This window comes from Neopelma chrysocephalum, unplaced genomic scaffold (genome assembly GCF_003984885.1).
Source record: "Neopelma chrysocephalum unplaced genomic scaffold, ASM398488v2 Primary Assembly neopelma1_138, whole genome shotgun sequence".
Taxonomy (NCBI): domain Eukaryota; kingdom Metazoa; phylum Chordata; class Aves; order Passeriformes; family Pipridae; genus Neopelma; species Neopelma chrysocephalum.
This window is the reverse complement of record NW_020897800.1, coordinates 4,524,768-4,551,914: the sequence shown is the minus strand read 5'-3', so window position 1 is coordinate 4,551,914 and position 27,147 is coordinate 4,524,768. Positions and strand designations below refer to the sequence as shown.

General features: G+C 51.4%; 1 protein-coding gene across 8 annotated transcripts in view; it reads left to right on the top strand.

The window, feature by feature from the left end:
- LOC113975537 (protein CEPU-1) overlaps positions 1-27,147 on the top strand; it is a 353,640-nt gene that overhangs the window by 307,572 nt on the left and 18,921 nt on the right. For all 8 annotated transcript variants that reach the window (XM_027699666.1, XM_027699672.1, XM_027699669.1 and 5 more), the window contains one exon: positions 18,061-18,186. In XM_027699666.1, the coding sequence (XP_027555467.1) occupies positions 18,061-18,186 (126 nt within the window). The remainder of the gene's footprint in view (positions 1-18,060; positions 18,187-27,147) is intronic.

The window sequence follows — 27,147 nt, the reverse complement described above, 5'->3', positions numbered from 1 at the left end:
AGCGCGGGAAATGGACTTGGGGAAGGAGGCACAGCGCCTGCCAGAGTTTAATCTCACTTAGGCACACGAATTTGCATGATAGAAAATGGTGGAATTTTAGTGCTTAAAAAGAAAGAAAGAAGGAGAAAAAAAAAAGGCAAAAAGCAGGCAACTGGGGGATATTAGCACTTTCCTGCTTCTTTATCAGTTTCCCTGGCCCTATCTGGCTTTTGCTGTTGTCACTGAAGCAACTAATCACCCCTCCCCTTTTGTTTGGTGTAAATGAGTTTTCCCACTCTTTCCGGAGCCCAGGTTAATCTTCAAATCCCTGCCTTTGTCTGGGAGTTAATTCCCTGCTCGGCAGAGTCTGGGGGCTGTGGGTATGGGTGGCAGAGGGTGGCGGGGGCAGAGGTGGCATTGCCGGTGGCACCTCTCCCTGTGCTGGGATCACCCCTGCCAGGGTGTGTGTCGGTGAGATAAAGGCAGCAGTGGGGCTGCAGCACCTGAGCCGGCTTTGTTTCAACCACCAAACTCTACCCAATTAATTTTCCTTTGATGCCACAAGCCCCCTTCACTTGTGGGACGACAAGGAGAACTTTTTGCGTCCGTTTTCCTGCCTTGGTGCAGGGGAAGCACCTTCCCTGTGAGCAGAGGGGCTCACAGGGAGGAAGGCTCAGTCCCTGCAGTCATCATCATCTTACCTGTGGGGCTGAGCCTGTCCCCTGTGCCTCCAAAGCCACTGATTCTGGGAAGGAGGAGGGGCAAAGGGCTTTGCCCAGTGGTGGCAGGCACTGGTCACCTATGAAGCCGTGAGCTGGAGTTCCACACTGGGCAGGATGCTCCCCCTGCTTTACTGCTCTGTCCACACCTTTTCCCCGGTGGGAGCAACTGTTCCTTCTAGAAGCAAACGTAGGTTTAGATAATTCCTTCTCAAAGGCACGTGGGGAGCTGGGAGAGCCTCCCCAAACCGAACCGGCAGAGCAGAGGAAACCAGCGGCACGAAATGGAAATGGAAATCCTCCCTCGCTTCGCCTGCGCTCGGCTCCTTTGACTGATGTGCTCCTTCCCGGCTCTCTTTTGTTGCTAATCACCGTCCCTCTGTCAAAGCATCTTTTCCTTTTGTATCAGGGCTGTTGTGGAGGACTGAAGGTCTCCCACGCGCTCTCACGCGCTGTCCTAGTTTTTGGCTCTTTATACCCGTTTTGCTCAGCCCCCACGAGCATCTCTGCATGTCCCACATCCTTTACTGCCCCTGGATCTCCCCATCTTCCCCCCAAGGTTACCAGCCCTTGCTTCTCCATGGTGTGCTTGTCCATGTTCCCTTGTGGAGTGACCTCGTACCCGGCCAGGCTCCCTCCAGCCTCCCCCAAGTCACTTGACCTCTTTGCAAATCAGTTTAACATCTGTGAGGCAGAGATAATAATTGTCACCTACTTCACAGGGGGGTTGATGAGGATTAATTCATTAATGTCGACAGAGGTCTTTGAAGATGGAGCATGCTATCTGAGAGCTAAACGTTATTATTAATTAGCAATTATATCGTGGGGCGGGAGCAGGGGGGAAAAGAGACTCCAGAGTCTGTACTGGAAGTGTTTGCTCTGGGCTCACTTTCTGCCCTTGCTGCAGTTTCAGGCTGCCCCAATTTCATGTCCCTGCTGCTCTTGGAGGGAGCCAGGCATGCTGGATCCCACCAGGGACATGTCCCACCGATGCTGCTCCTTCCCCGAGCATGTGGGTGAGCTCGCTGGGGTAAAGAGTAGGAGGGATGGGGATGTGAACACTGCTTGAGTGCATTAACCTTGTTAGAAGGAGAGGAAGTTGTTGGTGGAGAGGTAGGGATGAAGGGAAGGCATAGAATCCCAGACTGGTGTGTGTTTGTCCCATGGGCAGGGACACCTTCCACTATCCCAGGTTGCTCCAAGCCCCGTCCAACCTGGCCTTGGACACTTCCAGGGATGGGGCAGCCACAGCTTCTCTGGGCAACCTGTGCCAGGGCCTCACCATCCTCATTATAAAAACCTTCTTCCTTATGTCTAATCTAAATCAACCTCCTCTCAGTTTAAACCCATTCCCCCAAGACATGCTCAGGGCTTGCCTGGCACCTCAGCAATGCAAGCAGGCCAGGCACCACCTTCCAGACCCAAGGAAGGATGTATCCTGTTCCTGAGGAGAAACAATTGGCAGGAGAATGGAGCAAGGGGAAGGAAGATCCAGTGATTCATAGGACACACAGACCAGTTCCATTTCCCTCCTGTTTTTCTTTTTCACATAGACCCAGGCTGTGGCTGATTTCTGTTTTCTCCCCTGATGTAACTAATCCCATGTGTTGCCAGGTTCCCTCAAGAAGCACCAACACGAAACCTTTCTGATCCCATCCAGCTGCCCTGTGCCTTGATGCTGTGGGCATTCCCACCTCCAGCACCCTCGTAGCTCCACTGTTTCCATCCTCCCTGTCTCAGCTGTGTGTGCTTTTGAGGCGAGCTCAGTGAAACTCTCTCTGCTACTCCCTCAGAGCCACGGAGGTCACCCTCTGATCACCCCTTTTCTAGAAAACAAGAGTCTGCTCTTCTGTGAGCCTTTCTGAGCACTCAAGCTCCCGGCAGCCCTATTCACCCACCCTCTCCAAAGGCTTTCAGGGAGAGGTCACCTGCCTCACCCGGAGCCATTCAACAGTGACTCTGCTAATCCCTTCTCCGGAGCCAGTGAATCTGGGAGGGCAGTGGCTCTCTGTGCCAGCAGCTCTCCAAGCAGGGAGAACCGGAGTTGTCTGTAGGTCTCCTGCTGCACGACGAGTCCCATTCCTTCCCCATGGATCTACCAGCCAAGGGGGTGGCACAGCAGCACCCAAGATGCACACCGGGCACCTCCCGTGGCCATGTGCAGTTTCCAGAGGAGCCTTGTTCAGGCTGATAAAGCCAGCGGGGGTTTAATGAGGTCACTGCAGTTTAATGTTACTGCAGTAATCTCTTTTGTTTTACTACATTAAAATATTTGTGGTGGAACGGTTGGACCACTGTAATGTGATAGCTCTACCTTAATGTTATTGTTGCCATGGCAACGCTAATGGCGGCTCAATAACATTATTGCAATTTAATCTTACGACAATAAAATTAAGGGTAGAACAGTGAGACCTCGACTCTGTAATGTTACTACAGTAACAGCATTGTTATCGTAACCACGGGAGCGGAGTCAACTCGTTGTAGTGTAACATTGGTACCAGAGCTTTGTTGTTACTACAGGAACATGGAGCATCCGCCGAAAACCGCGGCAGGGGATGAATGGGAGGAGACGTCACCAGTGCTGCTGCTACCCCGGGGCTGTCAGCACGGGGAGGTCACGCTGTAATCCCGTCACTTATCCACCTAATTCCACAATTGTGGTGTTTTTATCGGGGTCTTTCCTCTTCTCCCTCCGTTGCCCGAGCTCTTTGGAGCAGATCTGTTGTTTCAGCGGCAGTAACTCTGCAGGGAAGGATTTAAAGCGCTGCCTCCATCTAGTTCCAGATCCTTCTGCCCGGCGTTTTATAGCATGTGGCTGTTATGGAGTGATAACGTTTTATATTTATGTGTCATCTTTCAATGTGAAGGATCCCAGCACAAGCTACAAATTATTGCTGTGCTGCAGGGCCAGGCAGGGAACCGGGAACATGCGGAGAGTGAGAGGAGGGGATTTCATCCAAGGGCACAGATTCCTGTGCAAGTGAGAGTCCCCTTTGCTTAGAGGATTTATCCAGAGTCCCCAAACTCTGTGAGATGGGACAGGGATCTTTGTGCATCCCAATCCATGTGCTCCAGGCAGCACCCGCCGTCACCAGGGTGGGCATGGGGAAAATTCCTCCCCTTTCCCAGCTGGCAGCATGGATTGTGTCAGGGCTGGACAGGCATAGTGCAGGCAGTGGGGTGACAAGGCGCAGGTGACATCCCTGTGCCATTCAAGGGCTCGCTGCAGTTTTCTCCAGCCTCCAGGGGAGGGAGGCAGAGCTGCTGATCTGTCCCCAGAATCACAGAGCTTCCCTCATCCTGCTCAGGCCCAGCACTTCCAGGGATTTTGTGCTTGCCATGCCCAGGGATGTGTGTTTGCCATGTCCAGAGATGCAGACTTGCCATGCCCAGGGATGCATGTTTGCTTGCTCAGGGATGTTGCTTCCCATTCCCAGGGATGTACTCTTGCCATGCCCAGGGATTCATGCCTGTCATGCCCAGGCATGTGCTCTTGCCATGCTCAGAGATGTGCACGTTATGCCCAGGGATGCAGGTTTGCTGTGCCCAGAGGTGCAGGCTCGACATGCCCAGGAATGCAGCCTTTCCATGTCCAGGGATTCACACTTGCTGTGCCCAGGGATGCGTGTTTGCCACGCTCAGAGATGCACAGTTCTTGTTTCCAGGGATGCAGGTTTGCTGTGCCCAGTGCTGTGCTCTTGCTGTGCCCAGTGATTGAATGCTTGTTGTACCCGGGGATGCACTCTTTGTGCTCAGGGATGTGTGCTTCCATGCCCAGGGATGCATGCTTGCATGCTGAGGGATGCACACTTGCCATATCCAGGGATGCACAGTTGTTGTGCCCAGGGATGTATAGTTGTTGTGCCCAGGGATGCAGGCTTGCCATCCCACCACACCTCCCAGCCAGGCTTGATGCCCCTCTTACCCCCCTGAACTACCCACACCTCCTCCTGTCCTGCTCAGCAGGCAGGGATTTTTCCTCTGCTTTGAGCCCCTGTGGCTTCTCAGGAGACACCCATCCCCTGACAGCTCTTCCCACTGCTGTTGAAACCCAAATTTGGGTGCTCTGCTGCTCCCTGCCCACATCCCACCAGCCCAGCCCAGCCCCAGTCTGGGCCCGTTCAGCACAGCAGCTGCTCAGCTCCCCTCGTGCCTCAGCCTTGGATCTCTCTCCGTGGGTATTTGGACTCTGAGCACCGCAGTAATTCCTTGTTTGTCCTTTAATAAAAGACCCGTGAGCCCCCCTTGACACCGGAGCTGGAATCAGTGGGACCTGAGGCATCCTCTGTGCCAGCTCTTTGTGCCAATCTGGTTCCACATCCATCCTGCCAACCCGGCTCCTCCGGGGGTTACATGTTTGAAAACACGAGCAGCGGCTCATCTCCCATTCACTGTTTTTCTCCATCATTTGCTTTATTAAATATTGATTTTCTGTTGCATTATTAAACCTTAAGTCCCGAGCATAAATTCAGAGTTGATACTTTAATCTGGCTCTTCTTTTTGGCCTTTAGAACTGATTTTTCTGGCCAGTCTCTTCGGAGGCGAGTCCAGAAGCAAAAACCTGTTGCAGAGGCTTGAGGAGTCAAAGGACAGAAGCTAAGGGCTCTTCCCAAGGGATTTTTGTCTGTTTGATGTAGCCTTTGCCATGAAGGTGGCATCCATGGGGATCCTGGCCTGCAATCCTGCACAGACCACGAGTGAAAGGGGGTTGGGAAGGCATCAGCCAAGCTTTTTCATGGAATTTTGTACATTCATGGCTGCAGGAAGGATATTGCCCTCTCTTTCCTTGGTGGCATGGGGAGATTGCAATCTGGAATGGGAATTTTGCCTGGAGCCACTGCGTGGGCAGGGTGGAAGTGACCAGCTCTGCTCCCCGGGGCTTTTGCTGCCTTGCTCTGCCAACATTGCCATGCTCAGGAGCAGGACTCTGCTGAGGAAGGGAGCCACAGATGGCAGTGCCTTGTCCTAAATGTATCTCCAGCTCCTGCAGGATGCTGCTCAAATCTGTGCTTTTCTGCTCTACAAAACCAGAAATAGCCTTGGCCAAAACTGCAGGCAAAGCCAGGGGGATGTGGGTGACATTGCTACCAACACCAGGAAAGCCACCAACAAGCCAGGAGTGGTGCAAGTGGCCACCAGCACATCCCTGATAGCCAAGGTGGGTCCTGCTGACCCCCTCTCTCCTCCCCTTCCCTATCAGAGAGCTGCATGAGCAGCCTCTGCCAGACCCCACGCTGCCAGCAACCAGGTGTCTGAACATGTTTCCAGAGCCAAGAGAACTCTGCAGCCAAAAGGGAGGAGGGGAAAGCAGTGTGGCAGTGCTGGCAGGTTCAGGAGGATAAAAAAAAAAATAAGAAAATTTAAAAAAGAAAAAGGCAGAGGGAGGTTTGCAAACGGCTTTTGGATCCCCCATCCAAACAGGGCATGGAACCTGTGCATGGCAGCTGGTGTGCTGAGCAGTGATTTAAAAGCAGACTCCCAGCAGCAGGGAAAGAGGCAGAGGGGGAAGCAGATGTGAACACAATGCTGGAGATAAAGGAGAGGCCAAGGGAACAGCTGCTGAAGAGCTGCCCAGCCCTGCCACCTCCACGGGCTAAAAAACCTCCACTGAATATCCACAGGCTTGAGGACAAGCTGGAGGGGCTCACTCAGACAGTGAAGGGGGGAACTGGGTTGAAAATCTGGCTTTTTCCACTCTGTTCTGCTTGGGTTTTGAAGCAGAGGTTGAAGCTGGGAAGAAGGGAGCTGCATTGAACATCAGGAGAGTTGTGATCTCGTTTTCCTTTCTGTTCTGGTGCTGCAATGGAGAAGGAAGAGATTTAGAAAGGAGAAAGGGAAGTGGGAAGTGGAGAACAAAAAGGCAGGGATCTTTGGAAAAGATGTGAAATTGTGGTCCTTCAGGCAAGATATGGAAAAGAGGTCTTGAAATATTTCTGGTTTGGGTTTTCTGGGTCTGGTGTGAGACAGAAGTGAAACTCTTTCACCCCATCCCTCAGCAAAGAGGGGGTTTTGCTCCTTAGTCCCAGACCGGATCCCTGGAAGGGATCAGCACAGCCCCACTGGGTGCAGAGGAGAGGGTGGGAGGTCTTCTTGCTCTAGGTGGACCCATACACTGATACAGAAGAAATTCTTCCCTGTGAGGGTGGGGAGGCCCTGGCACAGGTTGCCCAGAGAAGCTGTGGCTGCCCCTGGATCCCTGGAAGTGTCCAAGGCCAGGTTGGATGTGGCTTGTAGCAACCTGGGCTAGTGGAAGGTGTCCCTGCCCATGGCAGGGGGTTGGAACTGGATGAGCTTTAAGGTCCTTTCCAACCCAAACCATTCCATGATTCTGTGATTTTTCATGTCTGGGTTACTGGTCCCATCACACTGGCTGTACAGACACTCAAAAGATTTCAGCTCTCCTCTCCTTGGCAGCATCTTGTGTAAACATCTGGGTGGTTTTGGGATGAGGCAGTGGAGGTTGAAGACCCTGTGCTGGTTTGGTGTCCTATGTGAGAGAAGATGAACAAGTCTCAATCCACCCTCCTCTCTGCCAAAGCCCCCTCGAGCCCCCACAGCCCACAGCCTCCCCAGTTTGTGCCTGGGGTTCTCCTTGCCTGGACCAGCCTTGAGACAAGGCATCGACAGAGATGTCTTCTCCATGGTTTGCCCTCCTTGTAATCCCTCCTCCTCGCAGGCAGCCCGAGAGCTTCAGCCTTTGATCCTCCCCCTCCTTTGCAAACACTTCTCTCCGCTCGTGGAATTAAATCTCTCTCGCAGTGATTTCCTTCCCTATCTTTTCTTTTTGGCCGGGTCTGTCTGAAATATTCTCTTTTTTTTCGCTCCTTCAGCAGCAGGGCTATATAATTGATGGCCTCGCCAAGCTTTCTGTGCTGAACATTAAACCCTTCCTGCCTTGGCTCCGAGCAGAGTTCATTCCTTTCTGAAAAGCTCCGTTGTCTATTTGTGCTCAGATGATTGTTGTTGTGGAGGGGAGGATGTTGTCAGCAGAGGGAGAGGAGGAGGAGGGGCTGGATTTGGCCAGGGCTGCTTTGTAGTCAAATCCTGCCCTCTTTAGCAAATTTTCAAGTGGAAAAGGCCTCTTTTAGTAAAATTGAAATACAGCACTCTCCTGAAGGAAGAGCACAAACCCCAGGGCCTGAATTAGTGCAGCAAAAGGTTGTGTCGCTCTTGGCGACGGTGGGAAAACTCTTATTTTGCAATGTGGTGAGGGATGCTCAGGCCTGGGCTGGCAGGAGCAGGGGCTGCTCCCATTGCCACGGGCTGAATGCCTGGGATAGGCATCTATTACCACACCACCTTCCCCAGTGAGCCTGTTGAGGTCATTCCTCCCAAGCCTCTGCATCCCAGGAGCTGCCCTGGGAAGGGTGAGCCCCATGCAGTGCTGGCAGGGTCCCTCCATGGTACACGGAGGCACACGTGGGTAAGGACACCCTGATGTCCTTGTCCTGGTGCTGGGGATCGCTCTGTGTGTGTGTTTTTACACGATGCAAATTCTTCCTGTATCTTTTGGTCTTTTCTGGCACGAGGTGGTGCCTTCCCCGCTTTGCCCTGCGCCGACGACGCTCTTGGCTCCCCGTCTCCCTCCGTGGGTTCTCCTCACTTAAAACACAGCAAGGCTGAGGTGATTACAAGGATTGGAGATGCAGTGACACTTCCCTGCCAACAAGTAATTGATTTATTAAAGACATTACAATACATTCATGGTTGAGCGTAAGAGTTTCCTTTGAACTCGCTCAGAAATCCGAAGGGATTGTGCCTGTTTGCAAGTACCACGGGCAGAATAAATCTGTGCTCCCCCATCGCCTCCCCCCCCTCCCCCTGCACAGCCACAATTTCATTTCCCTTTGACTGGCACGAGTAAATATCACAGCTCGACAACTCCAGTCCAGTGACTGGTGTGATCCAATTTAATAGCATTTAAAAATTCAAAGTGATTGTAAGCCAAATGGAAATGTAAGATTTCATACCCAGCCTGCCTTGGGGAGGAAAGGGAAGAATGAGGGAGGGTGCGGGGGATGGAGACAAATGGACTAGATAAAAAATAATGGAAAGTAACTTAATTAAGAGGCTCGAGTCAAGTTAAAAACAGTAATGATTTTGAATCGGAGAACCACAGGTTTTAAAAATGAAAGGGGAAGAGGAAAGAAAGGAAAGGAAAGTGTGGATAAAAAGCCTCCAAATGATTAAATGGGAGGAAAAGGAGGCATGGGAAGAATGGGGTAAAAATAGTCCTTCCCTGAAAAGCAGCAGCACATGGGGAATAGACGGTGCCGATGATGAGGTTGGGCATTAGGAAGACAAATAGGGAAATTAAGGATGCTCTGGGGGGGATAACTCCCTGTGGCTTTTCTGGCGTTCTCGTAGGCATGAGTGTGGCCATGAAGAAGGCTCGAGGGCTTTATTTAGGAGAAATGGGAAAAGTAGGAGCAGTCCTAAAGGAAAAGAAGAACAGCCCCCACGTTCAGCAGATGCATCAATATCCCTCCTTGTGGGAGCATCACTCCCTCCTTTTCCTTTGCTTTTAACTCTGTCAAACATTGCTTTTTTGGGGGTTGAAGTTTGGTATTGAAATTTTAATAGCCCCTCTGTGTACGTGGATATCTTGCTGTGTCTCTATGACCTCATGGCTAATTTTTAACTGTGGTCCTCTCACCCCATGCAGACCATTGGAAATACCTGTCCTGGCACCATCCTTTTCCATGGTTTTCTGAGTCTGACAAGAGCATTGATCCAAACAGGCACTTCTGGGCCATTTGGTCTTCGGGTCTCATTTCTCCATCCATAAAGTGAGAATAACAACGCTCCCTGATCTCACTTGGGTGTTTTGACAATAGGGATAATCCACATTTAAGGGTGTGGGAAGGGTGGTGAGCACTGTCACAGTCTCTGGCTCGTTGATATTTTCCCTCCTGGTAGTTCCTGGCAGCTTTGGGAAGGTAGGCCTGCCTCTGCTGGAGTGATGGATGGGTCACAAGAGATGTGTTCCCATGGGAATGGGAGGAGTGGCAGCATATGGAGGCATGGATCACCTCACCTATGGCTCATTTTGAACTCCCAGACCTTACTGACCTCCCACTTCATGAGCTTTGTTCTCCCACTTCATGAGCTTTGTTCTCTCACTTCATAAGCTTTGTTCTCGCACTCTGTTCTCCCAGAGGAACAAAGGGTCTGGTCATAAGTAGCAGCCTCCAGATCACCTAATCAGAGAATAACAGGGCTGTGCTCCCTGCCTGATCCATTAATTTTTCACTGTAATCAAAGGCAAAGATGGGAAGAAGCCCAAGCAGAGGTGAAGTGTCTGGCTGGAGCACAAAGAGGCACCTGGAAGAGATGGAGCTCAGGAAGGATGGGAGGAAAAGGGCTGTCTGAGGACAGGCACTGATGGCAATGGAGGGATGAAAATAGATAAATGAGGCAAAATGGGCATGGATAAACTCAGAAGATCCAAGTAGACTTGAAATTCAATCAAAACTTGGGGCTTTCACTCAGTTCCACATTAACAGCACGAACCTCAGGGGTTTTTGAAGTAAAGCCATCAGGGCCAGAGCGGCATTTTGGGAAGTGCAGCTCATCCTCCTGCGAGGGTGGGAGAGCACCACGCTCCTCCTGGGCAGGGGCTGGTGGCTTCTTGAATTAGCTGAGTGTCAGTGTGGAAAGTGTAATCATAAACACTTACTTTGTGCTCGAGCCGAGGGAGAGGGAGCACGAGTGCGAGAGTGCCGAGATAAGAACAAATATGCAACAGCATAGTGTGTTTTTAATGGAAGGGAGATTTATTTCTCTCCGTGTCTTTTTAAGCCTCTAGATAGATCATAAAAAAACCCAGCCCAACCCACACACAACCTGTCTGCCTGAAATAGCCGAAATGTAATTTAAAGAGCATCATTTTAACTAATACTTCACTTCAGAGACACCTGCCCTACATTCATTGGAGATGCAGGCTGCATTAGAGCATCTGATTTATCTTTGGAAAGGATGTTTGAGCTCCTTTGTTCCTGCCAGGTCCCTTTTGAGGAGTAAAGTGGCACAGGGGCTGTTCAGAGAGCTCAGCCCTCGGCGTAATGCCCGTTCCTCATGGACAGAGGGCTGGGGGGGAGCGGGGGGAGAGCCCTGCCACTCTCCAGGAGCTGAGGGGAGAGCAGGAAAATGGGATATGGCTGTTCTGGCTGGTTTGGGGGAGAGAAGCTGAGGTCCTGTGCAGAATTTTAGCAGGATAGTGAGTGCTGATGGAGCAGATGAGCAATGTCATGGATACTTGCTGTTCCTTGATATGGGAGAGTCCAGATTGACTGGAAAGGGCTATTTACAGGCACATCCACTTGAGATACATGTCCTAAACTAGATCTGTGCACCTTGTCTTAGGTAAGTCCTACCTACACATAGGTCATGGCTGGCAGGACGGTCCCCATGCAGAAACATCCCAACATCCACTCTGTGGCTGTAGACTCTGGGTATCTTATAATTTTATATGTTAATGTGTTTTTAATGAGCCTGCAAGGATGAGAAATCCTTGTCATTGTGTTGATGGAGAGATGAGACCCAACGAGACTGAGGGTTTTGCCCAGGAGCACTGTGGCAGAGCAGGCGTCAATCCATCCTTCTCTGCAGCCTGTTCACCCGCAGCAAGGAGGCTTTTCTATCACTGAAAAAAACCAAAATTCCACAAATCATGATCTTCTCTCAGGGTGTGACCCACTGGAGGAAAGATCCACTGTTGCCCTGCATCCCTCAGGTCCCAGGCTGGTCCCCACCAGCCCGAAGCTTCTGCTGGGGGACCGGTAACGAGGACGGGGGAGTGTGGGGACGAGCGTGAGGACAGACGGGGAGAGGAGAGCTGCTGTCAAATCCCTCTCTCGCCCTTTCTGATCTGAAGTTCACTTGTAATATTTTCCTCAACTCGGGTTGCTAATGCGTTTTGTTCTCCAGAGTGCGCGTGGCCCGACTTCCCGCCCAGCCTTTAATTAGTTTCTGGATGATGACATCTCCTCCGAGAACCATCTCGGCGTGTCCCTCCGATCTCGGGGGGAGATAAAGGAATCTAATAAAGACATTCACCATTTCGAGGTGATGGGTTTGACAAGCCTTGTATTAACCACGAGTCGCGTTCCAACTTTCTGGGGTGCCGTGGCACAGCGCAGCTCATCCTTCACACAGGGACTTTTCCCACGGGGGTCTTCGCTGGCACCCAGTGGAACGAGAGGAGCTGAGGACCCTGTGTCCCCTGAGTGGGGTGTGACAGAGCCACTGTCATTTTGATGGTCACCATGGAGGCAGTTGTGAGAGAGGCTGTCGTGCCTTGAGGAGAGGTGTCAATAAGGCTGGAAAAATGATGCAGGTGTCTTAAGGATTTGAGATCCTTCAATTTTCTGCCTTTCATGAGGCGTTGCTTGGCTTGCAGGGGGAATCCCAGGTGGCTCGGGGTGCAAAAACTGGAAACTAGATCCGTGCGGCGTGTGTGGAGTTGAAAATGAGATCTGTCTAGACAGGGAGCTGAACTGCCAAACACTCCTTGTTTGGCTGCATTTCTTCATGGATAATAAAGCAAAAACTTTACTTTTACATCTTTCTTCTTGTTTTCTTTTCATTCAGCATCGTTGGACTCATTTTAGAGGAGGTAATGAAGCCCAGAGCAGTGCCACGACTTCCTTCGGGCATTGTAGCATGAGCACAGAACTCTCCCAGACCTGAGCGAGGGATTCTGCCTCCTCTTAAAGCTGCTTATTAACAGTCATGCAAGCAAATTTTAGTTTGATTCCCCACAGGTGTGGGGCTCAGTACAGGGGTTTTCTTCCTATTTGTGGTAGGGAAAAAGATGCAGATCCTTTCAGAGATTTGATAGCAGAGGAGTGACTCTAGAGAGGCAGCACCCTGACTCCTTAGGGAGCTGCTCTTCCTCCAGGCTGGTAAACCTGGACCCATCCAAAAGTCAGGAAAAAGTCCTTATGCTGGAGTCCTGCCTCCCCTATCACGCCACATTTACTCTGCTGTATCCCTTGTTGACTGCAGCAGCATTGCTGATTTATGCTGTCGTAAGTGGAATCAGATTGGGCTCCCTTTTGGCACTTAGCTGTAAAGTTTGTCTGCAGAAACCCTGCTGTTTATGTGGTGAATTATACCCACGCTCACAAACACTTTACTAATGAATGATTGGGAACGTTTTGGTTCCCCCCTCCTCCTCTGAGTTATTGGGATGCCGTGCCGTGTAACCTGCTGCAGAGACGGGCGGAAAAAATCTCGTGTCCTCCAAGCTTTGCTGCAACAGGAGCCGTTACCTGCCTGGGAAATCATTCAGACACATCTCGGTGCCGTGTGACACATCTCATTACGCCTCGCTTTAAAACGAGCAATTGTCATTAGTTATTTATTAATTGCTTATTAAGGTTGTTATGTATGTCCTCTTCGTTTCCAGCCGTCTTTCTTCACGGCTTTGCCTGCTGCCAGGTTTGTGAAGAGGGGGGATCAATCCCTGGGCAAAGCTGGGCCAAACCTGGGAAGGGGGGGATGGTGCCAACCCGGGGTCCAGGCAACCCTGGGGGGAAGGATCAGCACCCCCCAAGGGGTTTGTGTACAAATCTACGTGACCAAGCAGGCTGTAAGGCTGTGTTTGCCCTTCCTCACACCCTGTGGACATCCTCAAAAGGGCTTCTGAGCTGGGAGCATATGATGGATGGATGATGTGATGAAAGGATGATAGGATGGAAGGTTGGTATGATGCAAGGACAAAGCCCTCTCTGCTTTTCTCTTAATTATAATTGTGTTAAAGCAGCACAAACTGATTTAAAAGCCCATTATAACACACCTGTAATTGAAGGCACAGGGCTCTCAATTTGCTCCCTAAAGGCAGAAAGCTTTGGAACACAAAGGAGGGAGAAGGCATAATGGAGATGCCTGGCACTGCAGCAGCTGGAGCATTGTTCCTTCTCCAACCTGGGAGCTGCAAACCACTCTGGTTACAACCTGTAGGAGTCCTGGAGCCTGATTTTGGGGTCTCTGCCTTGTGCCTGGTCCCATCTGACTTTGGCAGACCCCTCAAATCTTGGAGTGTGCACTTGGTTTGACTCACAGCATTGCTGCAAGGGTACCCAGCACACCCAGGACTCCCCCTCCCCAAATCCCAGAGGCAGGACCCGTGGTAGCAAACTCTGTAAAACACAGGGAATTCTGTGTGTGACAGCAGTAAGAAGCTGTTATTAAAGCAGGAGCAGCGTCAGGCTGATGCTCAGGAAGCTGCCAGTGCACATCACAGATCGCCTGCAGAACGCAAGTCTGACTCTCCCTCTTTTTCTTTCTTCCAGACACTTTTATAGTTGTTCTTTGTTGTTCCCTTTGATCTGGAGCAGATGCTGCTCGTGCTGGAAGATGGAGGTTTGCATGTTTTATGAAGGGGAAGCAGGCACTGCGAGGCTTCCCGGGAAAGCCGCTCGCTCCCAGGCTGTGCCAGGGGGGCTGCAAGTCCCCTTCCCTGCTCTGCCTCATTCCCACACCAGAAGGGGTTTGCAGGTCTGGGAAGGTCACAGGTGTATTTCTGCACTACTTCCTTGATTCCCAAAAGTGGGTAGAAAGGGGGTGTTTAAGGCAAAAATATGCAGTTACTCCTTGAAAGGCCCCCAGCTTGGTGAGGCTCATCTGAGGTCTCCTTCCCAGCCTCTGGTGGAGAGATTGTTCCACATCCACACTCCCCTCGTACTCAGGGGACCCCTTGCCTGATGCATGGCTGAAATTTGGGGTGCCAGGGGTGTCAGGGAGAGGAAAGCCCAGGCAAGCAGCAGGGTCATGTGTGCAGGAGGGTGGGCAGGGAGGTGATCACATGGAGATGGCAGAGCCTGAGCAACGGGGCAAAGCTGGGGATGTTTATGTAATTTGGGATAAGCTATAAAAGGCAGCTGGAGGAGTAATCAGGGATCAGTCCTGCAGTGAGTGTCGTGGGAGAGGCAGCAGAGGAGGTGGTGTAGGTGCAAGGGGAGCCCTGCAGCATTCCCGGGAGACGAAGATCCGTGCGCAGCGCTGCCGTGGGGTACGTGCCTGGGATAAGTGAGCTCTTGCACCTGTGCTGGCTCTGGAGCGGGTGTTTGGAGGTGTAAGCATAGCAGGGATATTGTCTGTGCCAGTGGCAGGAGGGTGTCTGTGCGCCAGGGAATCTATCTGTGGAGGCAAGCACATATGCTTGGCTCCGTAAGGACATATATCACCTGACTGAACACCCTCGAACGTGTGACGCGCCAGATGGTTTGGTTAAATATTTAAGCAAGCTGCTTTCTGTCCTGGGGACTCCATGTGTGCAAGAAGTCAAGCTGGGGGCACGCCCTGGGCACCTGTGGAGGGCTGAGAGCAGCCCAGAGACCTCCCCCAGCACTGTGGCACGGTTGGGGAGGGAGGGGAGAAAGAATTTGGATCGATAAACCACCATCCTGCCTCTGGGGAAATCTGTGCTGTGTCACTGGAGCAGCTTGGCCAACACTGCCATGTTTAATCACTCCTGAGCAAGGGAGATGCTGAACACAAAAGGACTGCCCGCAAGGAGAGGGTTCCCGCCTGGGAAGCCTGCATTTACTTAGCTTTATTTATTTATTCATTCCCAAAGGGGCACAGCTCCATCTGCATCCTGCTTTCGGCACAGGAAATGTCTCCTCTGCCCCAGTGCTGCAGAAATGCCAGCTGATGGTGAAAGCCCTTTAATGCAGAGGGAACGGAAGAAGTGATGACTGTTAAATAGTATTAAATATATTCTTGGATCACTTTATTAAGGTTTCCCTCCCCAGTGTGGTAAAGGCTTTACAACACACCTGTTCAGCCTCCAGAAAGGCATTTGGAGTAGTTTGTGTGGTTAAATATTCAAACATTTAATTAGCATACAATACCCACCGTGTTAAATCCTACCACAGCATAGTTCATTCCAGGGTTAGTTAACAGCTCCAATGATGTTGTTGCTCTGGTTTGCTTCCCAGCCATTCCTGCCTCCTCTCATTCCAGATGGGATACAGGGAATTGCATTTCCCTCAGAGTGTCCTGAACTTGCTGGACTCTGCTGGGCTTTTTCCTTGGTGCATGAGCAGCTTGAGCTGGTTTTCATAGAATCATGCAATGGTTTGGGTTGGAAGGGACCTTAAAGCCCATCTCATTCCACCCCCTGCTATGGGCAGGGACACCTTCCACTAGCTCAGGTTGCTCCAAGCCAAATCCAACCTGGCCTTGGACACTTCCAGTGATGAGGCAGCCACAGCTTCTCTGGGCAACCTGTGCCAGGGCCTCACCACCCTCGTTGTAAAAAACTTCTTATATCTGTTCTAAATCAACCCTTCTCAGGTAAAACCATTCCCCCTTGTCCTGTCAATGAAACCCAAGTTTAATTTGTATATAATTATATTTTATAATCTGGTCACTTGAATTCTTTTCTCTCTCCTGGGTGGGAGCAAACCTGCCTGCTCAGTTCCAGAGTCTGACTTAATTTTTGTTTTTTTTAAAGTCTCTGCAAAACAAACTGAATTGGGTCGAGGTGGATTCAGCAGTTAAAAACATCAGAAAGGTTCCTCTGTGATGCAGCAAACAGCACATTAAAGGTGATGGATACTGCTCTAGTTTGTCAGGACTTAGAGCTGGAAGCTATTGCTGCTTCCCAGGCAATGGTGGGTGATCCGCTTGTGTCTTCCCACCTCTCCAAAATGACAATGGTAATACCCCCTTGGCCTATTTTTGTTGTCCAGCCCATAAGCTCCATGTTTTTAAAGCACACATGGATTTCCTGGCTGGCAGTCCCAGCAGGAACAGAGGAGGGTAATCAGAGCACTGCTGTAATTAATTGCTTCTCCTCAGTGGAATACCTGGCCATGGGCAGAGCATCTCCCAGCTCTGGGTGGCCCCAGGAGAGCTGTGCTGTCCCCTTAATGACACTGATGCATATTAATGTTTCTTTTGGTGTCATCTTCATGCCCTCCACTGTCCTGCCCCAGAGCCCCCACTGTTTGGGAGCATCTGATCCATAGTTGTTCTCCAGTGCATGATTAGCAGATTAGCCATTGTGCCCAGAGCAGCAAAAAAATGAACTCCCAGAAGCCCTTCAAAACAGAGAATAATTCATTACCCACCTTGATTTCCACTTAAAATGTACTTTAACTACACTTCCAACTACAAACCCTAAATCACCATCATGTTCACAAAAAATCCATCATTTTTTATTTTATTGCACGGCACTGGCATGACATAATCCCTTCCAGAGCGTCTTGGAGTGCTTTACGGATCAATAAATTACTTACCTGCACAGCAGAGGCATTGCGTGCAAGGCCATTGCAGTCATTCCGGCTCGGAGCAGCCCGGGAAGGTGTGGGAGGTGGGGAGAGGCAGGGAAGGGATGCTCAGGAGCGGGGCCCAAGCCAGGAATAGGGGTGTTGCGATGGTCTGGGCTGCAGCTGGGAGCGGGGTGATGGATGGGGCTCGCCCAGGAAGGGTGGAAGGAGCAGGATGCTTTGCAAGTGATTTGTGCCTCTCCTGCAAAGCGCCGCGGCGGGGGCCAATGCACTGCTGGGCTCCTGAGAAAGCTTGGAAATAAACCCAGGAAGGTGATGGTCTTTATTATGTTCTGCAGGTGCAGGCTGATAAGAGCAGCCGATCGTTTTTCCTCGTACAGCCCCACCATGGTGCTCCTGGAAACCCCAGCCCTCCCTGGCAGCCACACCGTGTCCTCTGCTCACACAGCAACAGGAGCCCAGTGCTCCCTGCTTGCTCCTCATCCCTTTCCAGCCCCCTCCTCATCTCCCCCTGTCCTCTCCTTAGGTCTGGACCCCTCAGATCTGACCCTCTCTTGAGCATTCATGGTGGCAGTGCCAGTGCAGTGGCATGGCTTCCATACCCATGGAATGTCCCTTCCTTTGCACGCTGGTAGAACTTAGAGGCTCCTCAGCAGACTCATTGTCTTCGTGCCCAGCTCCTCTTGGTGCTTTTCTCGTTACAAGGCCCTGGCAGAGATCTGCACAGCTGCAGGAGTTTGAAGGGGTGGATGGTGTTTTCTTGGGATGCAGCTCTGCTGGGAAGGGTTTGTCATGGCTGAGAGGACACAAGGAGTGCTGGAAGTGGGATAGGAAGAAGCACTGTCTCACACACTGTGGAGGTGCTGAGGAGGAGCTTCTCGAGCCTCCCTAAAATGGCTGAATCCCCTCTGGCTACAATTTTTTCCCACTTCAGCCCTATCTTCTCTGCCCCCTCTTTTCCCTGTGAGCTCCTGCCAAGTAAGATGAGACTGATGGGCTACTGCATAGCTTGTCAAGGTGGAGGGAGGATGGAAATACAGTCTCCTTCACCCACAGCTTGAGATTTGAGTTGGAGCAGAACCGGTTTCAATTTCCTTCTCCTCTTTGTGTCATTGCAGTGTCTCCAAAAATCACCGAGATCTCTCCTGACATCTCCATCAACGAGGGCGGCAACGTCAGCCTCACCTGCATAGCCACAGGCAGGCCAGATCCAACAATCACCTGGAGACATATCTCACCCAAAGGTAAGAACCAAACGTTCCCAGAAATATTTTGGGAGGGACACAGCAGCATTTGTGAGCAGCCAGAGAGGCATCGGTGGCTGGTGAAGGTGAAGTTGCAAAGTGAAGGTGAAGTGAGCGGAAAAGATGTGACTGAATGCAGGAATTGTTGACTTTGGTAGAGGAACATCCATCTTGGTGGTCTGGAAGGACAGTTTATGGTTTTGGTTAGGTGGAGGACTGGCTGCAGATGCCAGGTTGGGGTTGTCGAGCTCAGAGATTCAGAGAATCAGGGAATATCCTGAGTTGGAAGGGACCCACGAGGATCGTGGAGCTCCTGCACAGGGCACCCCCACTGAACATTGAACGTGCTTGTCTGGCCCTGTTTTGAAAAGTTTTCAGGCAATTCTTACATGTTGCTTCAAAGGAAGATTGCAAATAGTGCAAATGAGCAGGAAAACACATGAAGCATTAATTGGTGGCCTTGTTAATTGGTAAGCAAAGCCTCAGCAGAACTGTGTGGGTGTGACTGCTGGGAAGCAAATTCCCAGGCGTTCAGGAGTGTATAATTTCAAACCCTTTCCCCAGCTGCTTTTTGGCCTTCGCTTTGCATTTTGCTGCCCTGTTATCCCCCTGTGGCCGCGAGGATCTCGTGGGTGAGCTGGGGGTGGGATCCGGGGGCTCCGGGTGGGATGAGCCGTGCGGCCGAGCGTCACTGCCTGGCTCTGCTCCTCTGATCCTGTCTAAGCACTTCGGTTCCACCTCAGAGTCATGTTTCCCCTGAGGTTTTACCAGTGTGGGCTGTTGTTGCAGACAACTGCCTGGAGTTCTCCTCGGGGACACCCGTCCGGGCTGTCCGGCCGCCGGAGGAGGCGGCGCAGGGGCGGCAGTGACGGATGGCGCCGTGGCTGCTCTGCCTGGCGATGGCTGCGGTGTCTCGCTGCAGCTCCATTGATTTTTTGCTGTTTGTCTGCGCTGGAGGGAATGGCTGGGCCTGATCCATCACTCCCCAAAGCCCAGGCACAGAGCGAGCTGAGTCGGCAGCATCTCAGCCCCTTCCCTCGACAGGAGTCTCTGTAAAAACCGTTCCCCCAGTGCACATGTTGCCTCACCCACTGTAGGTGATCTTGCTTCCAGCCGGTGGCTTCAGCCAAGATCCATGCATGGATAACTGGTGAAATTCAAGGTGCAGATCCGTGTGCTCCTCCCCACCCCTGAGTGTCTCTATGGAATCAAAGTTGTCACCACCAGGCAGCATTTATGGTTGAGGCAGCCCATGTGCTCCCACCTCAAAGTCTTTTCTTCCTCCTCTTCCCCTTGTCTACCCTGACAACATGTTTTTGTTTTGCTCAGCCTCCTCACCGCCTGTTTGTCACATGCATCTTGTTTTCCCCACAGCTCCACTCACCTTCCCACATCCCCTCCAGCTCCCCCAGGACCCTTTTCTCCCACTCCCGTGCCCCTCGCTGCCTTCTCCCACACACCATCCATCCTCTCCTAACCAGGCTCCCGGCTCCTGATGCCTCTGTCTTTCACGAGGGCTATTTTCTGTGTTTGCTGCCATCCAGCAGGTTTTTTTCCCCAGGGAATCTTTACCTGCGCTTGAACCAGATGTTTCCATTTTACTTAGGACTTAGCTGCTATGGAAACTGAGGATGCACCAGGAGAGGAAGAGTGAGCTAATCAGAAATTACCTGTGGCGCTGTGTAATTTGCAGCAGCAGCTCTTTCCTGATTTTGGCCATGATTAGGCATTCTGCTTTCAAAACTCAAAGGGAACAAATGATCACAGAGATTTACTTGAGCCTGGTCTCCTGCTGATGGGAGGTGCTGAGCCCAGAGGTGACCCAGGACAACTTCCATGGCTGTCCATCTCCGTGGGCAGCTCCTCTGTCTGTGGGTCTGCCAAACCACCAAGGGGAACCTCTACTTTTCCATTTTGCATTCACCACACGCAGCAAAGATGAGGATGGGAAGCGTGAGGACTGAAATGAGAACCAGGGAAGGTGCATAGAGGTGCTAGAGCAGGTGCCAGGATGGTATCCCTTTTCCTAGTAGGATATACTCTAATTTGGAGAGCTGGGAGCAAGCGAAACCCAAAGCTTGCTGCTGGCCCCTCTCTCAGTTGTTGGTCTGTTACTCGTCCCACAGGAAGTCTCGAGTGAGACGCCTCCTGTTCCTTCTCGCTGTCTTCCTCCGTCTCGCTTGGAGTGGTGGAGGAAAGGGATGAGGGAGAATTGGTTCAGGGAGTGCTGGTGCATAATTTAAGGGTTTACACAGCGGATGGTAAGCAGCTCTCACCGACATCACTGGGGACAGGCTGTGCCAGTGCTGTCTGTGCCAGGTACAGACACCCTGGGAGCTGAAGGACCAGTCCCGTGCTGATGCTGCTGCTCCGTGCAGAGGCACTTCATGGGCTTTATTATTTCCTTGGCAGCCGTGAGCCCACTGCACAGCCCTTGGGGGGAAATGGAGCAAATAGGAGTGTTTGCTCCTCCTTCAAAGGATTTACACCCAGAGCAGCACAGCTCCTTCGGGACTATCCCACTGGAGACCCTTTTCCATCCACTCCAGGCTCCCCTGGCCGCTCGGCTGTTCCCCCTCTGCTCTGATGAATATGTGTTTAGTGGCTTGGGCTGGTGAACTCTGCTGAATGTTCCTGTCTGCAGTTGTTGCCATGTTCTGGGAGGCCGATTTTTGAGGCTCTGTTTGGTTTGGGAGCTGGGGAAGTTCCTGCAGCTGGGCTGAGGAGAGCATTTTCATGGGATAACTCAAGAGCTGAGTGAACCTGAGCAAGAGAGTTTTCTGCTAGTGAATCACAAGAGTGCTGGTCCCATCAGTGCCACCATCACTGATCAGAGCCTTGTGTGGTGCCTGGCCCTACCTGTGCCCATCTCCTGCCAGGAGCAAAAGCAGGATGCTGGCTCTGGAGAAGGGTTTTTTGAACCCTTGACCAGTCCAACCAATGGGTACAGTCTATCTTCTGTCCCTCTGCCTCACCTCCTCTGTCCTATTTTGTTTCTTCTCCCAGTAATGCTGTACTAACCCACAGCAACTCCCATTAATGTAGCTGAACAGGCTGAGGTGGAAAAAGAAGAGGGTTTGGTGGAGTCTCAGCTTCTTCTGCCTCTCCAGAGGAGGCTTAACTGCTTTGAGACTCTGTCCTGGGCTTGGACGCTCCAACTGGCAGCACAAGCATCAGCAGAGCTGCCAGACACTGAGGCTTCAAAACGCAGCTCACCAAAACCATATGGGGATGCCAAGCTCTGGCATGGGATGGGGCTGCTCCATCCCTTCTTGGCACCCCTGTCAGGCCAAGACTATTGGGATAACAATCAAAGGAGGCATCCTCAGCAGGGTGGAGAGAGGGAGAAGGGCAAAGAGGGAGAGAAGGATGTGGATAACCATGGTATGGATGTAACACCCAGGAGGAAGGCAGCAGCATCTTTCCAGAGGAGGTGGAATTTGTGGAGAGGGATTGGCTTCAGGGGTCTGAAAGGCAGCATTATGTGTGCCCATAAGCATTCATTTTGCACCCTTAGGTGCTGAGCATCTCTATGTTTCCAAGGCTTTGGATGTATTATAGCCCCGCAGTGCCGACGCCGTCTGTAAACTGCAGCGAGGTCTTCTAGTTACTAGCCTGGTTTTGGTCACTCAGGTGTTTCCATAGTTACTGGGCTTTTTATTTATTTTTTGGGGTAACTCTGATGTTGTCATGGCGATTGTCATGTTGTCAGGCCAGCTTTCGTTTCTCGGTGGATGAATTCTCTGGGAATTCTTGGCATCCCGGGCTGGCAGGCTCAGGGTGACGCCAGAGCCCTGGCAGAGCGAGTGGCACCATGTTGAGCTGTCCAGGGGATATTTATCTGTGCTGCAGAAACGAGGCTCGTCATGCCTCCCATTTAGCTCAGGAAACGTGCCAAGGAATTGAAGTGAGGGATCTTCCAGGAGGGATGAAGGCTCGGCAGCCTCTGTCCCAGGAAGAGCAGGCATGGCTCAGCAGTAATGAGGGGGAGGCAAAGTGTGGTTATCCTGCCATGCCAGGGTCAGGGGCACAAAGAAAGGGTGTAAAACTAGGTGTGGGCACGTGGATCCCTCCACTGGCTCATCCGCCTGGCCACACGCAGACATCCTGAGCCAGAGGCTGCATCCAAGTCGTCATCCTTAACAACCCTTGATGGACTTTTCTGCCACGGTTTTGTCTAATGGCTTTTTGATTATTGCTGTAGTATGATGGATTTTGGTGTGAGGCTTAAGACAGCGGCTGCCAGGGTAGGAAAACATTATGGTTTGGCTTGATGGTGTATTTACTTGTGAGAGGTTTGATCGGGAGGTCTCTGTAGCGGGAATCCCTCATTAATCTCAGGATTAGGCTGGGTGCTGGAAGCCGGATCCTGTGCAGAGCCTGAGCAGTCATTTGTGGGGCTGGTGACACCTTGTTGCTTCAAGGCAGAGACAGGGGAGATCCTCAGAGGATCCCTACGTTGCCACATCCCAGACATCCCCTGATCAGCCCGTTTAACCTCCGTGGCTTCCCTGGAAGAGGTGCAATGGCAGTCCCTTGTCTCACAGAACCGATGGGAGGATAAATACGTTCCAGACGTGAGGCACTTGGACACAGCAGTAATCACAGCTCGTATATGCACTTAAGATAGATGAGACACAGTGGCCTGATGTGGCAGAGGTCTCATGAGATCATCTGTCTATACATCAGCAGCAAACCAGCAAAGGGACTCTGGGAGAAGTCTGGTATATTTGTATATATTGATTCTCTCTGGCTCTTGGCGTGGCTTAGAACAAGAGGACAAACAACTGCAAAAAATATCCAGCTGGAAGACTTGCTTGTCCCTGGGAAAGGGACACATCGTCCCATCTCAGAGGTTTGTCCATTAAGCACTTTGCTTGCTGTCTTCATCTTTCCAGGATCCTCCCAGGAGAGAAGGCATATGGGATATTTGTAGGCTGGACATCAGATCTGGCTCCAGAGAGAAGGGGGAACCACTTGGGTGGGAAAATCTCCATCTGCTTCTGTGCTGCCTTGTCCCTCACTGTGATCAGCTCCGTGTCCCATGAGATCACTCCCTTTAACCCTGCCTCAAGTCACCTAATTAACTGAAGACCAGAGAGAGAGCCGTGTTCTCTGCTGGCCCTTTTATCAGGGAAATACCTCTAGGAGGGAGCAGATGGTTTCTGTAAGGCTACTCCTGTGTTCATCACAGGTCTTGTGTCTCTGCACTGCCTCTTGTCTCCTTTGGAGACGTTGTGTGAGCCAACAACACAAGTGGTGTGTCAAAAGAAGGGATGTGAGTCCTGCTGCATCTGTATGATGGAGCACTGAGCCTGCCCTGCTCCGTGGGCTCTGCATTGGGTTGGGATGGGTTGGGTTGGGATGGCCACCATGCTGTCCCACCTCCCCTTGTTGCACGTGTCCCTCCTGTCTTTTGATGGCCAGCTGACTCAGTAGGGATTCAACTGACTCACTCAGTGGCCGAGAACCTTGTCCTCCTTCCAAGAGGCAGTTGCAGGCCTGGCCTCCAGCTCTATTAACTGAAGCATTCCAACCGGCTCCAATCCTGTCGGCAGCTCAACCGTCCCCTTGTTTACTGTTGAAATAATTACTGCTTTGCCATAATATTAGCTCTGAGCCGTGACTCCATTACCATTATCGCCGGAATATTACCCATTTATTATCTCCCAGCAACCCTGGAAGATGAACACTAGGCTTCAGAGACCAATTGTTTTACAACAGACAGGATCTTGGTGTGCATTGTTTAATGAGGTAAACTACATTATAGCCGGCATTAATTTGGCTGCGGTGCACTCCAGTAAATCACTGTTAACCTGTAAATCTGCCACCGGTTTTGATACTCCTTTAATCAGTGTGTGCTGGACAGATCGTCTGGGCAAAGGGTCAACAGTGGCCCAGCTCTGTTTGTATCATGTAGGGTATTGAGACAGGTGAAATAAATAGGTTGAAGGGGTCATGGGGAAGCAGGACTTTGGGATGGACACTAGTTTTGTGTGTGGTTGTGATGAAGGAGGCAACTGGAGTTGCCAGGGGTCATTTGAGAAAGTTGTGGGCGTGTGCTATGACCAGCAACAAGATCCTGGCAGGAGCAGGGTGAATATTTAGCCCATTGAGTGCCAGCAGCTTCCCCATCTGCTCCCATGGGAGCGGGATCTGGCCCAGCAGGAGCCAGAATATGGTGGCATCACGTCATGGGCTCCAGGTTTTGCTTTCCCAAGGAGTGACTAAAACTCAGTGTGCCATGTGGGTAGCTCCTTTTAGCATTTCCCTTCCTGATGCTTTTTGGAAGCAATGGGAGATCATGTACTTTTATGTGTATAAAAGTAATATTTTTGATTCCCCGCATGGTGGAAATGAACTCTCGGAGCTGATCTGTTCACATATTTGGCATAACCACCTTTAAAATATGCATCTTGGTACGAAAATAGCGAGACCCCTTCCAGCTACAAATGAGGCAATGTCTTTCCCTTAAGAACAGAGGGAAAAAAACCACCTTGACTTCAGTATATTCCCTGAACGCAGCTTTGCAATGTCACACTTTCCCTCCTTGCCGGAGGCAGAGCGGGATTTCACTCCTCATGGCACCGTGCAGAAGCAGCCAGTTGCTGCCCTATTGAGGGGGGAAAAGCAGGAAACACTGCTTGCACATCCAAATTTTATGTTTTGTCTTATCCCATTGATCACTGAATGCCTTTCCCACAAAGGTGAGACCCTCTGAGGTGTTGCAAATGCCCTGATCCGTGCTCTGCATCCCTTCTCCATCCCCAGCATCACCCCCACGGGAAGATGTGAATGTGTTACTATTTCTTTGGCGTAGTGGGACAAGGCAGACAAAACCCAACATGCCACCAGTGTCAGCTAGTTGGATTTGCTGTCTCTTCTTTAGTGCTGAACACAACTCCCTCCTTCCCTGATAAATGCGTGGCTTTGTGTCACTCCCTGCCTGGGACTCTCCTTTCATTCAGCTGGCCTGGGCAAGAGCGAGGGACGGGAGCGTCTGAGATTCCAGAGATCTCCACACAAATTAAAACCTTTTATCAGCCCCTCATAGCTGTGCAAACTAATTATATTTGGGCCAAACTTTGCCAGCGACTCCCCTGAGGTATTATTATAAAAATCTGAGCTGTGGAAATGCGTCCCCATTCTGTCAACACCAGGTCGCTTCAGCTATAGAAAACTCTGCTCCGGCTCCTTTTAGCTCCCGTGATGTGCTTTGCATAAGCTGCTGCCGTTGTTTTTGGGGAGGAGAGAGCCCAGCTGGGCTCTGACATGTGGCCCAGGTCTGCTGAGCCAAGGGCAGGGCTGGGGTGGGGGGAATAGCACTCAAAGATTTCACAGAATCACAGACTCATCAAGGTTGGAAGGGACCTTTAAGATCATCCAGTCGAGCTGTCCACCCAGCATCACCTCTGTAGTGTGAACAGGGACCCAAAAAACTCCTGGGATGCCTGTACTGGTGGTGGAAAGGGTCCCCCAAAACTCCAGGGACCTCCAAATATGGGGTGAAAAAGTTCCCCAAAACCACCTGGGATTCCCAGATTGTGGCTGAAAAGGGCCCATAATCCCCTGGGACCCTTTATTTCCACAAGCCCTGCTTGCCTGGCTCATTCTCCCACTGCTCTCCTGTGGCTATCAGCGTGGCCTTGGGGCTGTGAGTGCACAGATGGGACATGGTGATGAGGGGTGGAAGGGATATTAGAGAGGTGGGGATACCCAAACCCCAACAGGCAGGTGTTGGGAAGGAGCAGCACAAGGAGAAAGTGCATGAGCCTGCACGTGGATGGTTTACCTAGTGCTGGCACCTTGCTGGGGGGCTTCTGATGGTATTGGAGCTGGTTTCCATGCAGATTTTTTCTTTCTTTTTCCTGGCATTACCATTTGCTCCATTCCCTGCCTTGTAATCTTGCTGCTGAGCTTGTGTGGGGCAGGACACTGAGGCCAAAGACATCCCTCTTGTTCTCCCACCTGCACTGTCCGTAGATGGAGGCAGCACAAGGAAATGCTTGGAGCCAAACTTCCCAGTGGGAAGGAGGTTTTTGCCCCCTGCCACCAATCCTGCACTGTCCTTGTGCTCCTCCTCAGGCGCAGATTGCCGGCTAATGGGGCGGAGCCAGTGCGAGCACTCTCCATTAATGGAGCAGAATATAAACAGAATAAAGCCTTCATTTCCTGGGCTGTGGTTTCATTATTAATATACTTTACAGTTCACAGGTTGTTCATTTGCTTCCATGTTTTCTCAGCTGGTGTAATCTGCGGCGCGGAGTGAGAAGAGTCATAAAATTTCCATTTCCAGTTGAATGTGCGTCCAATTCGCCGTGAAATGTTTCTCTCTGTCGTGAATATTAAGTGCCCGAGGAGTTGGTAGCCATGGGATTAGGCAGGGCAGGTTGCCAACCCCTCTCTGTGTCCCAGGGGTGCGGGAGAGAAGTGGGTATAGAGAAGGAAAGGTGGCAAGGCAACGTGTAGGGTCTGAGGGAAGGAGTGTATAGTGGAGGGAGGAAGAGGGGAAAAGGGGAGGAAAGTGAGGATGGAGAGAAAGGGAGGAAATCGGAAGAGTGGCACAAACTGGCTTCAGGGTGGATGTAGTGGGCAAAGGATGCTCTAACAGGGCACCTCCTCATTCCCTGTCCCATGACCTTGATACTCATCAGGGAAGATGTTGCACCAGTGTTTGCTCCGGGTTGTAGATCAATTGTTGATATCTGTGCTGGGTCACTGCCGTGGGCTTTGGGGTTGTGCCCTTCCCCTGGCCTGAACATGGTTAGAGAGTTTCCTTGTCTGTGGCGAAGCTGAGAAATGCTGCTGGGCTTGTAAGGGCAAGGAGCTGAAACGTGCTGGTGAACTGGAGCTGCTCAGCTGCCCTGCACCAAGCTGAAGAACAGCAGTGAGCAGCCACAGAGTTGCAGGCACTGTTGCAGTCAGAGAAAAAAGGCCTTTTCACGTGAATTTGAGGGGAAA